The following is an 18,987-nucleotide window of genomic DNA, read 5'->3' on the forward strand; positions in this document are numbered from 1 at the left end:
TTGGGCCTGATCTCTCGCTCCTGGCCAATACTGGCTGGAAGCCAATACTTTTTGAAACTCTGTTTGGAGACTTTTTTTCTGAAGCTCTGTTTGGAGGCTTTTTTCCTGAAGCTCTGTTTGGGTGCTTCTTTTCTGAAGCTTCGTTTCTGAGGCTTTTTTCAGCTTCTGAAACCTCCATTTGAGAAGCTGGGTGGGGCTACATTCGGAGTATAAGTCGCACCCAGATTTTCAACCTCTTTTTTGGGAGGGAAAGGTGTGTCTTATACTCCAAAAAATACGGTACTCAGTGGGAGCTCAGGTTGAGATATTTTGTCACGGAGTTAACGGATAATGTCTATCCCAAGAAGTTGATCCTGTTGTGTATTCTCTTCCAGTGACACATTGGCTTGTCAAGGTGTCTGCTCAAACTGGTGAAAAGGGCTGTAGTGGTCAGAGACTGTATTTTTTGGCTAGTACTAGATTACTAAAAAGAGATATGTCTCCAACTTACAGTATAGTGATGGAAGCCTTGTAGGGAAACTGTTGAAAATCAATACAGGCAGCCCTCAACTTACCACCATGATTAAGCCCAAAATTGATGTTGCTAAGTGAAAAAAAAATTGTTAAGCCAGTTTTGCCCCATTTTACGACTCTCACCACATTGGTTAAGTGAACCCCTGCACTTGTCAAATTAGTAACACTGTTAAGTAAATCCGGCCTCCCCATTGACTTTGCTTGGCAGAAGGTGGTAAAAGAGGATCACATGACCCCGCCATAAATCTGAGTCAGTTCCAATGTGACTCAAGTGACCCTGGGGATGTTGCAATGGTCATAAGTGTGAAAAATGGCCGTAAGTCACTTTTTTCAGTGCTATTTTAACTTTGAACGGTCCCTAAATGTTCTGTCATAAGTTGAGGACTACCTGTAGCATTTTTTGCATACAATGAAACCTCCCTTTGCACCCCGCCTTTAAAAAGCAACAACAACACCCGCTTCCCTGCTTTTGTTGCTGCAGCCCTTTGCTTTGTAAATATGCCTTTTGCTTTCTTTTTTTGCCTCGCTGTGGCCGTTCTTCCTTTTTCTTTGTTATTGTCTGTTGTTGGTGTCGAAACAGCATGCTCTAACCTCTGCCATTAACCCACTTTTCAGCACAGGGACGGATTCAGCCACCTAGACGAGTTTTCTTCTCCTTCAGCATCTCTCCTCTCATTCCTAAGTCTAAAACTGTCTTTTCTATTGACTCTTCTTCCAGTGATGAGGAGGAGAAGTTGGAGAGTAAGTATTCTTGTTTCGGGCAACAAACGATGCTGCCGTTTGCTTAGTGCTCCGTGGAGAAGCTCGGAAACTTGCATGACTTCATTGAATGCAAATGCTAGCTAGTTAGTGGCTCAGTCTCGGCTGAACGGCTTGTCTTCCTTACTTGTTTTCCCTGCTGCTTGCAAATTCGAGCCAAAGTGCTTACTTTCCTGTTGATGAATTTGGCCTACGAGTTTTTTCCAAGGTTCCTTTTTCTTCATTTGGCCCCCAGGTCAATAAGGAATGTTCTGGGATATAGAACTCATGCTTAGGAACTGATATTATGGTCACAGATTCACTGTATCATATTTTATTTATTTATTTATTTGCGTGTAGGAACTCCCAACTAGGACTCCACGCTGATGTGATTCTTCGTATTTGCTTGCATTCAAAAATATTACATTTTGCTACAAGCTGACTTAACCCTTACATTATTTCACATGAACAGGTGTTCAGGGAAAAAAAACAGTGTTTTAATGAAACGTACAAATTCAGAAATGTTAGAAGGGACTCCCCTGCAACTTATCCTTGAAAAAAATAATAATAATGAATTTGTTGTGGTTGTTGAATAGTATTTTTTCTTAGGAAATAAATGTGAAAGGAAGATTTTAAACAGGAGATAGGCTCATTATTGGAGGTGGTTAAATCCTGAAATAATTAGGACAAATCCATGGGTCACAAGTTAGTTGTTTTCCAAAGAAAAAATTTCCTAAAACAATCCTTTTAAACACCATTTAAAAATTGCCTTCCTCTAATGGCAGCAAGATAAAAAATCCTGTATCCTTCTTGTTATCCTTGCCTTTTGATGCCAGAATGTGAGGAAATAGTTAAGACAGTTTAAAACAACAACAATAACAACAACCCTACTGTAAATGTAAACCAAGAAATACATGGTCATTTATGATCAAGGAATAGACAAGATATTGTCTATTCCTTGATCATATATATCCATATATATATATATATGGAACAATATCTTGTCTATATAATAGACAAGATACTGTCTATATAATAGACAAGATATTGTCTATATAATAGACAAGATATTGTCTATATAATAGACAAGATATTGTTCCAATATCTCAGGGGTTGCCACAAAGAAGAGGGAGTCAAGCTATTCTCCAAAGCACCTGAGGGCAGGACAAGAAGCAATGGGTGGAAACTAATCAAGGAGAGAAGCAACTTAGAACTAAGGAGAAATTTCCTGACAGTTAGAACAATTAATCAGTGGAACAACTTGCCTGCAGAAGTTGTAAATGCTCCAACACCGGAAATTTTTAAGAAAATGTTGGATAACCATTTGTCTGAAATGGTGTAGGGTTTCCTGCCTGGGCAGGGGGTTGGACTAGAAGACCTCCAAGGTCCCTTCCAACTCTGTTATTATTATATATAAGGTTGCCTTGAGGAGTTTGGGATGAAGTAGTGGGGGAACCATTGGGGGGATTGTTTGAGAATTGTTCCAATATGGTATAATTTGAAGGACCGAAATTTCAATTTGCATGGCACATCATGAACCTACTTACAGTAACCTAAACCCTTTAAGCAAATAAAACAACTATAAATTAATTTCTAAGAGAGGTGCATAGTACTTTGAATTGTGCTTCCATGTACATCACAATGTAGATTCAGATTCAGGCAGCTTAAAATTGCCACATGAATCCTTTAGGCTGAATTTCTTACCAGAAAGTAACCAAGGCAACTCCTTAGAACGTGCTTCTTTTGTCCTTTGCAAAGGTCTTCCTGTGATCTCCAACCTTTCTGCCTGGATATAAAAATCCTCCACATCAAGTCTTTGAGCATTGCCGGCTCCAGCTTGCAGACTGTCCCCAGCGATTATCATAAATGTCCCAGCTACTAATGTAATGCATGCTTCTTCCTATTTGACAGCTTTCTCAAATCTGTTTTTGCTGGGAAATGTGAAAGAAACTGTTTAGATTTCGAACCATGTTTGTACTTGTTCTTTTCACGGATGGCCTGAAATAACCAGAGACATCAACTTGGGGAGACTCTGAAGTATTGACTCTAGATGTGGTGGTCCCATCAGCTGGATCTCAAAATAACTATCTTCATAAAAAGAGAGGAGGAAATCAACATAATTGCTCATTTATAATCTTAATAAAGGAGTATGGCCTTCTAGATATCATAGTCCACTGTTACCCTGCTAACGCGTGTTGGATGAGTTCAGACACCATCTGGCACTGGTGACATTTTCTCCATCCTTTCATACCGGAACATATGTTTTAATAAAATTACATACACGTATTACTATATATGTTTTGATTTTGGGGGATTTTTAACTCTAATTCTTTCTCCGTGTATTTTCGTAGGCATCCGATCCTTCAGCAGCTCCTTGACTCAAAGGTGAACTTTTTATTAATCTCTTAAACATACTCTAAATACAATTTGTTGCTTTCTTGAATTTAACAAGAATTTAAACGAATTGGTGGTGATGGTGGGTTTTTGTTTTTTTTTAAAAAAAGGCTGATTTTTCTGTAAAAGAAAATTGGACCAGTGATCAACGGATTGAAAAATTAAATCTACATATCTCTTAATTGTAATCAAAAAGCTTGTCAAATTTACTGGTTTCGGGTTGAAAAAGTTATAATGGCTTAGGACCCGGGTACTTACGGGACCACCTGATGTTACCTTTTGCCTCCCACCGACCCGTACGCTCACACAGAGAGGGCCTTCTCAGGGTGCCGTCCGCCAAGCAATGTCGGCTGGCGGCCCCCAGGGGAAGGGCCTTCTCTGTTGGAGCTCCTACGCTTTGGAATGAACTTCCCCCTGGTTTACGTCAAGTGCCTGATCTTCGGACTTTTCGCCGTGAGCTGAAAACGCACCTATTTATTCAAGCGGGACTGGATTGAAATTTTATTGGGGTTATTTATATTTTAAGATTTTAAATTGTTTTAATATTTCGGCCACATTATAATATGTTTTTTAATTTCTTTTAATGTTTATATAGTATTTTTACTTGGCTGTACACCGCCCTGAGTCCTTCGGGAGAAGGGCGGTATAAAAATCGAAATAAATAAATAAATAAATAAATAAATAAATAAATAAATAAATAAATAAATAAATAAATAAATAAATAAATAAATAAAAAGATCTTCATGGTAGAAAAGGAAGCACTGCTGTGCAATCAAGATTGGAACTGATCGCAAAACGGAATTGATTGATTTTGATTTGATCAAGGGCCACTTTCAGTCCTCAAGAGGCATGTGAGACCGTATTCTGAAAATTGGGTAAAATGGCTTTGACATGATTTAATTGTACTTAAAATTAAGTACATTTGTTCTGCAGGCAGTAATTCCTTCCTATGATACATTCAAATTTTTCAAGTCAATAGCAGGTTTCTTGAGAATACTGGGACTGAGCCTACTTTTGAGGGTGGGTAGGAAACATTTGGCTTGAAGCAAAGTTTGGTCCTTTCTCCTTAAAATTGTTTCTGTATCTTTAACTGCACCTTAGGCAGGTTCAAATGAAAATGCTGTGTCTCCAATTTGAAATGGATGAGTTTTTGTGCATTCCCTGAAATGTTTTATCTCTTGGCTTTTAGCATCAGCGAGGAGAGTGGCAGTTTCCAACCTCCCAGCCCCTCCAGAAAAGATTTGGAAGCCAAAAGTGGAACGAAAGTCAGTCGTACGTTCAGCTACCTCAGGAATAAAATGTCCAGCAGTAAGAAGAGCAAAGTAAGTAGACCCAGGAGGTGTGCTTCCAAGACGAGTGCTTTGAGGATCAGGGAAGTTGTCATTATGCTTATTTATTTATTGTATTTATTTATTGGAATTTGTCAAAACAAAAACAAGAACAAGAAAAAGAGAATAAAAATACAATAACGTGCCAATGTTAGTGCACTTATGCACGCCACCTCCACTGACCACTTAAGTACAAAGTGAAGTCCACGGATTTCAGTCAATTTGTGACTGAAATTGTGAAAATCTGTAGCTGAGACAACTGAATCAGGCAGGGCATTCCAGACTTAGACAACTCTATTGCAGAAATCAATTTTTTTACAATTAAGTTTAAAAATGATTTACACTGAGTTTAAAGCAGTTGTTTTGGTGGTTCTCAAACCCATCCTGCTTTAAACCCATTGGTAAAGAGATGACCATCCAGGAAAGGAAGAGATTCTTATGTAAAAATAACTAGGAACATTTTCTTCCCAACTGCAACCATGACTTTATGCTGATGACAACATGACTGTGAAATAAGGAACATGGTAAAGATTTGGGCTACCATAGCTCCTTTCTTTTCTTTTGTTTTATTTCAAAAAATTATAAAGAAAATTGGATTATTCTTTCAAACCTTCTATTAATTAATTCTAGTTCTCCCTAGGCTACCCTTCAAAAATATCCAGGCTACAACAGCATGAACATCAGAGGTGAAATGCTACCAGTTTGATCCAGTTCAGGTGAACCGGTAGTGATAAAAACTACCAGTTCGGGCGAACCGGTAGTAAAAAACAACAACTACCGGTTCGGGCGAAGTTTGGTGCGCCGTGCGCATGTGCGGCCAGCACACCGGTAGCAAACTGGTTCGGATTTCACCACTGATTAACATACACACATACAAACAATTTTAAAGGGATATAAAGGGATATAAAAACGTTACCCATGTGAAACTTCATTCAGTGAAAGCAAGGTGTCTGTGCTTTGCTAATAAAGGAGCCAAGGTGGTTTAAACAGAAGGATTATTGTCTGATACTAGACATACATAAAATGGAAATCTAGATGAATCTCTTGTTCTAGAGTCTGACTCTTATTTCCTGAAAATTATGTGAAATTGGGTATTAGTTAGAGAAAGAAAAAGTCCTAGGAAATCTCAACATCCAACCAAGTTCATAAACGATAAATAAATCCATTGAGGTTCTTGGTCCATAGCCAGAGAAAACTTTCTAGGCTATTAACACTTTGAAATTCTCCCAGAATGACCACCACAATGTTGATGACTGTCATCTTTTAACACCAATATTGAAGTCATATCCTGGCACAACATACACATACGCATCCTGTCTTTTTTTACATCATGCTGTAAGATCTAATGCAAGCATGGATTCTACCACTGGATTACCGCCAGCTCAAAAGATGCACGTAAGCAACCCCTGGGGATGCGGTGGCTCAGGGGCTAGGACGTTGAACTTGTCGATCGAAAGGTTGGCAGCTCAGCGGTTCGAATCCCTAGTGCTGCCGTGTAACGGAGTGAGCTCCCGTTACTTGTCCCAGCTTCTGCCAACCTAGCAGTTTCGAAAGCACGTAAAAATGCAAGTAGAAAAAATAGGGACCACCTTTGGTGGGAAGGTAACAGCGTTCCGTGCGCCTTTGGTGTTGAGTCATGCCGGCCACATGACCACGGAGATGTCTTCGGACAGCGCTGGCTCTTCAGCTTTGAAACGGCCTCCTAGATTCGGCAACGACTAGCACGTATGTGCGAGGGAAACCTTTACCTTTACCTTTACCTATAAGCAACCCCTAAAGCAGTACGTTGGTTTCTCTGAGTCCTGATTTAGATAAACATGATTTATTAAGCAAACTGCTATTGGCTGTGTTAACATACTACTCTAAAAACAAACAAACAAGCAGTATTATGATTTAGCCTCTTATCTGAACCCAATCTTATCAGTATAGTCTATTGTTTATCTTGACTAGCAGTAACATTTAAACTGAGACTTCAACTCTGGATCTGCCCTACTTTGAAACCAACTTTCGTTGAGATTATATCCGAATGGGCAAATTTGAGGAAACAGTTTTCCTTCTGCTATCCCAAAAGTTCAGCATGTAACAGCTTTTTTCTGCGGAGAGTCCACTGTCCTTCTGCATAAAACACTGCTGGTGCTTACTGTAACTTCCTTGGGTTTAAGTGGTCATTTTGGGCTTTGGAGGGTGGCTGTTGGCATTTGGATGCCATCATCCTTTGTATCATGATTTGGGTCAATTTGCAACATTTGCATAACGAGGTCATTCGATCACAAGGGGACTGATAAGGATTATGTAAACTGCACACATCAAATCAGGGCGTCCAACACACAACCCTGACTATATTCTAAATTGTATGAAGAGGCAGGTGTCTTTTTTTTCTTTCAGATTAACAGAGTTGGAAGGGATCTAACAGGTCACCTAGTCCAACCTGCTGCTCAAGCAGGAGACCCTATACTGTTTCTGACAAATGGGAGTCCAATCTTTTCTTGAAAGTCTCAAGTGATGAAGCTCCCACAACTTCCAAAGTCAACTTCTGTTTCATTGGTTGATTGTTCCCACTGTCAGAAAGTTCCTCCTCATTTCTAGGTTGAATCTCTCCTTGTTCAGTTTCCATCCATTATTCCTTGTCTAGCCTTCGGGTGCCTTGGAAAATAGCTTGACCGCATCCTCTCTGTGGCAGCCCCTCAAATATTGGAAGACTGCTATCATGTCTCCCCTAGTCCTTCTCTTCAGCCATGCCCAATTCATGGCATGCCCAATTCGTGTAACCGCTCTTCATGTTTTATTCTCCAGTCCCCTAATCATCCTGGTTGCTCTCCTCTGCACTTTTTCTAGAATCTCAACATCTTTTTTATAGTGTGGTGACCAAAACTGGATGCAATACTCTAGGTGTGGTCTTGATCGACATCCAATCAAGTCACAGCCACGACAGTGCTTTAGTGAAGATCAGTGGAACAAGGCTTTTCCGTGGAACCTTCAAGTTCATTTTGTGTGTTTTGTACGTGTTCAGAAAATAGCACTTTCTCCTATTTGTACTCGGAAGATGAAGTGTCGAGAGTGGGCTGAGAGTAGCTTGTTCTTCTGAGAAGTGGTGGGAGGAAAATTCTGTTTGGCAAGAGCACTTTTGAAGTTTAGAAAACCGGACCGTTGCAATAGACCAGTACTTCTTCTTTGGTAGAGATAGACGTTTCCTATCCGCTATGATTGCACAGCTAGAATTGGAATCTTGCTTATAAGAAGATCTTTCTTCTCCCTACAGTGATTATAGACAGCATTGCAACTTATTTTTTTTTTAAAAAAACCCTTTTAAAAAAAACGCTTTTTTTGGAAAAGTAGCATACTTTTATTGTGATCTTTCATTCATCATTATCGAGGCCATCTTTATATTTAAAAACAAAATCGGCCAAAGACCCCTTTGGATAATCAGATTCAAATGTAAAAGAACTTCCTGCAGTTCTGAGTTTCGCATCCTAGCCAGACATCTCCTCCTTCTCCCCAATATCCAACCACTAGAGCTACTCTTCATCCTTCATTTCTAAAGAGGAAGATAAATTCTTAATGAGAAAATTTATTTTATAATATTTATTTATTTATTTTATTTTATTTATTTTAAATACCTTAGTATTTCTATAGCCACCCATTCTTCCAACAAACCCTGGGCAGCTTCCAATAAAAATCCAGTCCATCAAATCCTTAATTCAGTCTTTACTCGATGGACTTACATGTCATTGTGGAACATCAGTTTTGAAGAAATCTGTTTTGATGTATCATCCTTTTTTTTTTTTTTGAACGGTTACAACACCGCTTGACAATTGTGCAAGGGAAACTCACCGCTTGTGGGCACCCATTTAAATTTTATGAGTGTTTTGAAGTTCCTCTGTCTGTGATAGATCAAATAGCTAGAACAGCAGTTATCTCCATTTCAAAGCATCCTTACCTATGCAGCTCCCATTTTTCTTGATTTGGGTAGTTTTTTATTTTGGAGAGAACATTCAGTAAACCAGGATAAATAATCTTCAGGACACAGTCTTTTAGATGTACAGTCTCCTTTCAGTCATCTTCTCTCATGTCATGACTTATCAACCATTTCAAAGATGAAGAGAAATATTATTGTGACCCAGGCCCAAGTAGGTAGTAGGAAACTCAGTCAGTGTAAAAACAAACAAACTTTATTATAACAGCTGAGAATTAACTCATTCTCAGCATAGTCCAAGTAAATTAAAGCAAATTCTTCCCAACACAATTCTTCACTCCTATCACCAACCTTGGTCCAATTAGGCAAATTGCCAAAGGTCTTTCTTGGCAAAGGTTCAGAAGACACCGATACAAAACAAATGCAACAAGACAAAGCTATCAATGTTGTTTTCCGGCCAAGAGCCCAAATGCCATTGCTGGTCTTTTAAGCCTTATGGGAAGGGCCAATCATCTCTTGGCCCTACTCCCGAGTTGTCCTTTTTGCTTGAGCTGCTCTTGCCTTCTGACAGCTCTTCTCATGCGTGCATTAGGAACAAGTTCCTCCTGTTCCTCTGCCTCACTACTGTCAGCCTCTGGAGATTCTGGAGTCTGCACATCACTCGCCGATGGCCCTGGCCCCACCTCTGCCTCCGATGCAGAGCCCTCATCTTGGCCTTCCCCAGCCTCCAGGACTGTCTCATGTTCTTCCTCAGCCTCATCGCTATCTGACTCGGTTGCCAGCTCCACAGTCTGCTGGCAGACCACAACAAATATGTAAACTGGGTATCCAATCTTTTGGCTTCCATGTCCGCATTAAATGCAGAGGAATTGTCTCGGGCCCCATAATATAATATACAATATAGTACAATATAGACATAAACAATTACTATATACTTTTTATTTATTTCATATGGCATAACAGAAAACAGCATTAGTGCATAGAATTCACAAAATCAGCATATAAAATGTATATCAAATATAAAACATCAGTACAGTGAATTATTTTAAAGATGTACAACACAAGTGATGAATAAAATGATGAATAAGATTAAATTATATATGAGCAGTTACTGGAGTGGCTAAGCTGTGACCGGATATATAGATCGCTTAGCCATTGGACAGCAATGCTCTTGAGATGATTTTAGCCATTGGACAGCAGCACCCTCAAGATGAGGGTCTACATACTGATGTGTCCAGATGTGCTGAGGCTCAAATCCCAGAACATTAACTGAGGATTTTGAAAATTGCAAAGGGCCGATACAAAAAACACTGCATGAGCTGAGATTGTGCCACTTTGGCAAGGGCCATTGACCATAATGAAGACTGATCGGCTGAAAATTGCAATGTCAACGCGCACCTCCAAGAGAAGAGCACTGGAGTGACAAACCCAAATATGTCTCAGAAAATCTGTGTTGTCCCAATATTGGTTGGGGGAGAATTTCATCTATCAACTTCTAGTTTTGACTGGCACCCCTCTCTTCCCTATTTCTGGATTCTACTCTAGATCCAGAAGTTTTCCATTCTCTGTGTTTAGGGGATTAGGATGGAGTTTTTACCTTTCTCACCTGGAAAGGAGATTTTTTTTTTCCACCTTAAACTGTTGCATACAGATTTTTCTTAGATGTGTGGAAGGTATTTAACTTTCTTCATCGTCTTTTTTTTTTTGGTCTAAAATAGATAGAAAAAAAAATCTTGAAAGAGGAAGCAAAACAGGAAGTTTCTAACCCTGCTAGTACTTCTGCCGCCTTAAAAACACAGATGTTTAAGTCATATAAATGAATCTCACTCTCCAGGAAGACAGGCATGAACCATCACTGCCCCTTCTGCTTTAGCATTCAATACTTGAAAATGCCAATTAGCAAAGATTAGGAGAAAAGAGGGGGGGAAAATACCTTCAGCACCTCCATGTATTGTTTCCCAAGTGTTCCCCCCATCCAAGTCTTTTGGGTCCCTTGAATATCCCAAGGGAGCTTCAGCTGTGACGTCTCCAGTGCCTGAAGGGTTAATCTGTTCTTTGAGGAAGCTCAGAAGAAGCAGCTCTTCCTTCTCTCCTCCCCTCAGCCTTCTCTCTTGCTCAACTTGTTTCTGACTTCCTTTTATGACAGCAGGCTGAGCAGCTGAGCAGGATCGGTACTTGGGGTTTGTTTTATCTCTAATGTGATGGATGGATAGGTGTTGGGCAGACTGTCTTGCACGGAGGTTGGGCAGCATGTCCCTCAAGTGGCATCGGTTTTCGGACGTGCCCCATATAACAGTGAAACTGATCGGACGTTTCCACTCTGAGGTAAACTTCTATGTTGGCTTGGGTAGTGAGGCTTAGTGGTGGCAGCCCAGGGGTGGTCAGGAAAGGCCTGGTTGAGTTGTCTGGATTGCATCAGTTGGTGCTAAAATGTTCTCAGTTAGGAGAAGATTCATTTCTATATATCTCTCATATATAACCAATTGTGGTTCGTTAAACTCCAAATTATAGGGCACTGTGGTGGTTGGGTTTTTTTCCCAGCCTTTATAGTTGTTTGTACTTTTTTGCACCCGTGAAACACCATTTCCTGTTTTCTGACTCAGTCTGCTTATGGTATCTCTCTTGTCTTCCTAATCAAACTAATCAAATCAAAACAATTAAGACAATGTTTTCTTCAAAATAGGAACATTTTCTTCAAAATGTCAGTAGTAAATTCCTGTTACTGGGCAGAAGGACAGCTAGAGAACTCGAAATAAGTTGTTGAATGACTCTGTTTTCTCGAGTGAGAGGGTTAAGAGTCAAGTGAAGCAGCCAAGTATTTTTATGCATGTAGACCTCAAAAGGAAGCGGTAGATTTGATATGCTTTGCATTCACACAGCTTTGTTCTCGGAGCATAGTAATCTCCTTCTTAATACTGATAAATCTTCTGTTCTATTAGTCAGACTGCACTGATTATCCTTATTATTTATTAGATTTTTAAGCCACCTGATTATCAGAGATCTTTGAGCGGTTGACAAAAGATAGACAGCATTTTGAAAACAGTAAAAATAATAAAAGAGCATAAAAAGGATTTGTCAAAGCATAAGAACACTAGCATTAGTCCTAGTCTAATGCAGATATTTGAAGTAAAAGAAAAAAGAAAATTCTAACTTGGAGTCAATCTAACGTGTTTTTCCCGCTTAGTCCATTGAAAGATGTCTTTCTGGCTGCCCATCTCAGCAAGTGATTCTGGGTTGCAAGCAATCTTAAAATAAACGAAAAACAAATTTCCATCAAAACTGCAAAAATTAAAATACACAGCAGCTGAGAAAGAGGTCACAGTCAATGGTTGTAAATACCACCAGAAATTGGGACAGTCTCAGGCCCTAGTATTTTCATTTAAAAAAGGCTTTAAAACATTTGAAAGGGAGGGAGAAACAGATGAAGTACAAGCATGAGTTTCATTAATTGGAGGACATTTTTGAAGAAGACTTTAACATAAAACATAGAATAATAGAGTTGGAAGAGATCTTGGAGATCTTCTACTCCAACCTCTTGCTAGAGATGGAGGTCCTATACCATTTCAGAAAAATGGCTGTCCAGTCTCTTTTTGAAAGCCTCCAGTGATGGAACACCAACAACTTCTGAAGGGAAGATATTCCATTGGTTGATTGCTCTCACAGTTAGAAAATTCATGCATCACATTAGAAAAAGGAGTTGAGAGAGAAATTGAGTCGGTTCCCCATATGAATGAGGTCTTAAGACCTTTTGCATTTCTCAGTATGCGTATACCACTTTGCTAATATACCCCATTCCAAAACATGAATTAAAATATGCACTTTAGTGAACGTGAGGTACAAAAATACACTATGCTCAAGGAAAGCTGTGTATGATGAGGCATTTCTGGAATAATAAAGGGATATTCAAAAATGTTTGCTTCAGGGGAGTTGTGGGTCAAAATATTTTTATGACACTTTCTGGAAAGGAGATGTCCAAAAGGATGTGGAAACAGGCCCAATTAAATTTAAGAATTGAAAGAAAAGAAACGGAGAGAAGCAAAAACTGGAGTTTTTTAAAAAATAACCTTTAAAATAATAACCTTAAAAATATATCTGAAGATCTTCTCAGCACCTGGGGATGTTGATAAACCACTTACTGTTTTTAGATATTGAAATCACAGACTTTGATTGGTCCCTGGGATGTTGAGAATATGTTATGGTTGTCATCAGGGGCCAATCCCAAATAGAATAGAATAGAATAGATTTTTTTTTACCTCAAATTTACCTCAAGATGGCAAATAAGGTGTCAGATGTCCACCATTTTATTTTCATGTTCATGTTCCAAGTTACACCCATTAAATTATTACCTGATGGCATTTAGGAACTGGGTCTTCTCTGCTTCCTCTCTGGAACAGTTTCCCCGTGATATTCATATGGCTTCCACCTTGACCCATGATCACTAAAGCCTGGGTCTTCCATTGAATGGAAATAGACCTCTTACAGAATGGTTGGCCTATTCGGTTTTTCAGTTTGTTTTTCCTTGGACTTTCTCAGCTACCTATATTGTGGTTACTCATTGTTGTGATTTTCTAAGCTGTCTGATACGATATGATCAGTGAGGGTCCCAGAGTTGAGTGGTGTGGTGGCCTAGAGGTGGAAGCTCTCGCCTCACATTCACGAAGGTGTGAGTTCGATCCTAGGTAGAGGCAGATGTTTCTCTCTCTGGGCACACTGAAAATACATCTGGTGAAAAAACTCCGCATTGGTGACAGGAAGGGCATTCGGCCAGTAAACACTCAGTTCCATTCAGTTGCCCAGATTCAACCCCGCAAGGGATTATAGGGTCATTAAAAGAGGATGATTGGAGGTCCCAGAGTTGGAAATTACAGGCCATGCTGTAAGAGCTGTGGTGGTGCAGTGCTTAGAGTGCAGTACTGCATGCTAACTCTGCTCACTGCCAGGAGTTCGATCCTGACCGGCTCAAGGTTGACTCAGCCTTCCATCCTTCCGAGGTTGGTAAAATGAGGACCCAGATTGTTAGGGGTAGCAATATGCTGACTCTGTAAACCACTTAGAGAGGGCTGTAAAGCACTGTGAAGCGACCTATAAATTTAAGTACTATTGCTAAGTGCTATGTTTAAGACTAAGGCTTTGTCTTGTTTTGTGATTGCTTTAAATAAAAATGAAAGAAAGAAAGAAAAGAAATAATAGTAGGGAAAACAGGGAGTATAATAAGGACCAAAGTTTCAAACTCCATTTCTACATTAGGTATGCAGATACTAAATTGTAATGTTTAAATTTAAGACATTGTATGAACCTGTGATATCAGCTGTAGTTCAGGACGTAGAAACATGTGTCAATCTTGCCAGTTGTAGCTTAGTCAACTGGTCAATGACTTAGAACTGGGTATGAAGCAATTAAATTCACGGCTGACGTTTTTTGGTTTCTTTTAAAAAAAAAAAGATGTTCCATTTTGTGCTTTAGTCACTAAGCTGCGTATATTACTTGGGAAACTATTGGGGCATTGAAGGTTTTCTCAACTGTGCATAAAGTCTCACGAGATGAAACATGTTGCTCTAAGCTGTATGCATTTTAGATCCCAACGCACATGTCAAAAACTGCTAATGGCAATAAAAAAAACACGAGATTTAGCTGTTTTCAATTTTACGTTGATTTTACTGGGCTGAATTTCATTGTATGGAAAGCAGCGTGTGGTCATGTACTTTCAAGTCGTTAGTGGTCGGTCTGTGGGCATTTCCATGAGGAGAACTAGGCTCAAGATGTTTAATATAGGAGGATAACTTTGAGGCGAATGTTTCTCAAAGATTATGAAGAGTTATATTCCCCATAGTATCTATCAAAGATGGCTTGTAAGAGGGAGAATCGAGTGCTATTTTTGAGATATAAATTGTCTTTTGGATATCTCTTATTACTGAGTATTCTCTGTCAGGTTACTGTTTCAATTCTGTCATTTTTAGAGTAGATGATTCTTCACTCAACAAAGCCTATGCTGAATGACTCTCGTATAATTTAGGGATTATTTTTGAGATATAAATTGTCTTTTGAATAAAGCATGTAAAAAATGCAAGTAGAAAAAGAGGGCCCACCTTTGGTGGGAAGGTAACAGTGTTCCGTGCGTCTTTGGCGTTGAGTCATGCCAGCCACATAACCACAGAGACGTCTTTTGGCTCTTTGGCTTTGAAATGGAGATGGGCACCGCCCCCTAGGAACGACTAGCACATATGTGAGAGGGGAACCTTTACCTTTACCTTTTTAATACTGAGTATTATCTGTCAGCTTGCTACAGCTTTGAAGCTATTGCTTCAACTCGGTCATTTCTAGAGTAGATGGTCTTCACACAAGCAAGTTCTGTTGAATGACTCTCACACAATCGGAAGGGATGCAAATTTCAGTGGTTGCAAGCTAAGAAACAGTGCCAGATTCAGACCTGTTCCACTAAAGTTATTTCCAGCCATTTTCAGCTTTACTGCTTACCAACCAGATATCCTCACTTGGTGTCTGCTTGGTTGTTCTTCTGAGAAACTATGGCTTCGGAGACTCGAGAATGCTAGGGGGAGAAAAAATGGTGCACAAGAGTCAAAATAAGAGTGGATGTTAAAGCAATCCAACGCCATGCTATGTTGACTTGAAATGAAGCCCATGAAATTTCATGAGGCTCCTTTCTTGCTAAGCACGCTTCAAAGAAGCACTGCAGCTTTAGACCGGTCAGTTGCAACACGGGTGACTACCTCATGTTGTTTTTTTTCGTTTCTGAATGCATGCCAGGAAAGCCAATAAGACTGGCCTGAGGGGCTACAGTCAGAGCTGTAGGCATGTGTTCAACCTCTGATGGGCCTTGCCTTCTGCAGAGAGAGAGAGAGAGAGCGCAATCCTACATACCATTTTACTTGTATTTGCATGCATTACCCAGGGGACTCAGAGCCTTTCCTCGTGAGCAGAATTGCAACAGCTGTCATCTTTTTTCTTTTCTTTTTTCTTTATCCTTGCCATCTTCAACTTTCCTGATATTAACTGTGTGATTGCTGTTTTCGCCATGTGTTTAAATATATAACGAGTTTCCCCGAAAATAAGACCGGGTCTTATATTAATTTTTGCTCCAAAAGATGCATTAGGGCTTATTTTCTGGTTAGGTCTTATTTTGGGGAAAATATGATACTAAATGCACCCATCTGGCTGACAATCTTAACTGGGGCTTATTTTGGGGGTAGGGCTTATATTACGAGCATCCTGAAAAATCATGCTAGGGTTTATTTTCTGGTTGGGTCTTATTTTCGGAGAAACAGGGTATGTATACATACAGAAAGCCAGTTTGGCTTAGGGGCAACAGGCTAGAAACCAGCAGACCATGAGTTCTGGTCTCAACATTTTTTTGGGCAGAGGGGGAGGAGCTAGTCATACTAGGTCAGTCCTAGGAAGAAGCAGGCCAGGGCAAATCACATCTGAAATCAAGAAAACTGCAGTGACTCAACATTGACTTGAAAGATCCCCCCCCCATTCCCCAAAGTATAGGAAGTGGTGTTGGTGTTATAGAAGGGCAGGCAGTTGTTTATGAGGAAGGTGACTGAGCCACGGTGGCACAGTGGTTATAGTGCAGTACTGTAGGCTACTTCTGATGACTGCAGTTTGGCAGTTCGAATCTCACCAGGCTCCAGGTTGACTCAGCCTTCCATCCTTCCGAGGTGGGTAAAATGAGGACCCAGACTGTTGGGGGCAAGAGGCTGATTCTGTAAACCGCTTAGAGAGCTGTAAAGTACTGTAAAGTGGTATATAAATCTAAGTGCTATTGCAGATTAACTCTGCCCCACTGCCAGGAGTTTGATCCTGACTGGCTCAAGGTTGACTCAGCCTTCCATCCTTCCGAGGTGGGTAAAATGAGGACCCAGATTGTTGGCGGCAATAAGCTGATTCTGTAAACAATTTAGAGAGGGCTGTCAAGCACTGTAAAGCCGTATATAAATCTAAGTGCTATTGCTATTGCTATAACTGATCATTTTTGTAATCCCCATGCAAATAGGAATGGGATCCTAAACAAAGTGTAGTCCTGAGGTCAGTTCCTTTTTTGGGAGAGCTAATTTGACCAGGACAAGACCATAAAAATAATAAGGAGAGCAGAATAAGGAGATGGACCCCAACCCTTTCATTGATCCAAAGTTGGAAAATTCAGGTATTACCTTGAACTTCCTGAAGAAAATCTAGGAGTTTCCAGATCATGACTTCGAAAACACAGACTGAGATGGATTGAAGGGAGAATTTCTGCCTCTCCCTCAGCCATTTTTAGGCTGATCTTAACCTCTTCATTGTCTCAGGATTGCAATTCCCAGGGTTTACCTGCCAACCTGATCTGTAGCTGAGCTATAGGGGAATTTTAAAAGTTGCAGTCCCATCCCATCTGGACATGAAAGCTTCTTTGAGGACAAGGTTGCCCTGAAATGCTTTCCCCCCCCCCCAATTTAATGTTTATGTATATGCTCCTATAATGAATATTATTTATAAGGGGGTGTTGCATAATTCATAGTTGCCATGAGCTACTTATTTTGAATCATTTTACAAGCAACAACAATCAGGATTCCTCCTTGACCATGGCAATTTTAGGGAGGTTAGGGTTCATGACACCTTTTTTTTTTTTTTGCTTTTATTGGGGGAAAAAATCTTAAGTTTAAAACAATGAAATCAGTGCTACTGATATGCAGTATGGCATCTCTAAACTGCATTCTAACTCATTCCAATTAAGCTGATGTTTTTCTTGAAGTTCTGCCTTCCTCTATCTGTGGATAATATTATCACATCACCTTCACTCTTTATAGGAAAGTTTCTTTGCAGTACATTGGTTTTAACGTTAGATTTTTAACTTTCTTGATTGAAAGAGTAATTTAGAAGAATTGAGGAGCTACCTTACTTGGTCTTGGATGCTTAGTTTTAACAGTCTGCAGGAGGAAAGTCAAGGTAGCCTTTCTTCTTCCTGGTGCTAACCTCAAAGTTTTACATTTGCAGTACCCACCTTCCTGTAGAGCTCAATTCTCACCTCAAAGTAGAACAATAGCTTCTATAAGTTCATAAAACCTGGTGATAGAACTTATGGTTTGAACTCGCAGCTTGTTTATCAAGGATTGGAAAAATTCCTGCTTGAAACCCTGGATGTCGGCTGCCACATAATTCCAAGCTACAGTTCTGACTCAGGATAACATAATTTATTATGTTCCTACATATTAATGGCCTAGGTGACGAGAACTGATTCAAAGCAATGTGAGCATTGCCTCTAGGTGTCTGCAGCCAATGACTCACAGTTGACTTGGTGAACATTAAGTTGAAGGACAGCTGGTTGTATCTTTGGCATATGGAACTCATTTCTTGATGATGTTGTCCCTGAATACATTCTACCTTGCACACGAAGGAACGTCGTTTTTACACACACACAAACACAGCATTTTATGTTATGAATATTTTATGTCCGTGCACTTCTTCTTTTTTTAGGAGAAAGAGAAAGAGAAAGAGAAACTGAAGGAACGGGATAAAGACTCCAAGGAAAAAGACAAAGATAACAAGATACTAAATGGCCATCTCTTCAGTGCTATCTCGACCGTGGGGCCCATCAGTTGCTACCACTGTCTCAAGCCCTTCAACAAAGATTCATTTGTGTGTGCAAGTGAGTAATTTCCCCCTCCCCGCTTTGTGCACCGGAATGAATAGGTAATAGAATACATTTCTGAAAATAATCACGTGCCTAAAATTACCATCACTACTTGCCCTTTTGATGCAGGGAGAGATGACCATAGTAGGAGAATCTGGAACAATGGCAGATCACTTTGAATTGACCTATATCAAAGTATTCTATTGGGAGGGGTCTCTCATTTTCTCCATGCACTGTTTTCAAGTTTAGCAACTTATGGAAATTCCTCATCCTGATAAACATGGGGAGTAAGAGTTCAGAATTGCTGGTCAGGGATGATGGGAGTTGTGGTCCAAGACATCTGGAGGACTTCAGATTCATGATCTTGGCTCTATGTCGTTCTCTGAGTTACTGTAGGTTAGGTCAAAAGATGATGGTTGTTCCAAGGTCATTTAGTGAGAATCTGAATTGGTTTACCTTAGTACTTCTAATGA

The 18,987-nt window shown here is 39.9% G+C and overlaps 1 protein-coding gene across 4 annotated transcripts in view; it reads left to right on the top strand.

Moving 5' to 3' along the window:
• The window catches only part of AKAP13 (A-kinase anchoring protein 13), a 138,337-nt gene that overhangs the window by 81,435 nt on the left and 37,915 nt on the right, over window positions 1-18,987 (top strand). For all 4 annotated transcript variants that reach the window (XM_058156699.1, XM_058156697.1, XM_058156698.1 and 1 more), the window contains 4 exons: window positions 1,129-1,254; window positions 3,603-3,636; window positions 4,835-4,967; window positions 18,358-18,529. In XM_058156699.1, the coding sequence (XP_058012682.1) occupies window positions 1,129-1,254; window positions 3,603-3,636; window positions 4,835-4,967; window positions 18,358-18,529 (465 nt within the window). The remainder of the gene's footprint in view (window positions 1-1,128; window positions 1,255-3,602; window positions 3,637-4,834; window positions 4,968-18,357; window positions 18,530-18,987) is intronic.

Source organism: Ahaetulla prasina, chromosome 13, assembly GCF_028640845.1.
Source record: "Ahaetulla prasina isolate Xishuangbanna chromosome 13, ASM2864084v1, whole genome shotgun sequence".
NCBI classification, from domain to species: domain Eukaryota; kingdom Metazoa; phylum Chordata; class Lepidosauria; order Squamata; family Colubridae; genus Ahaetulla; species Ahaetulla prasina.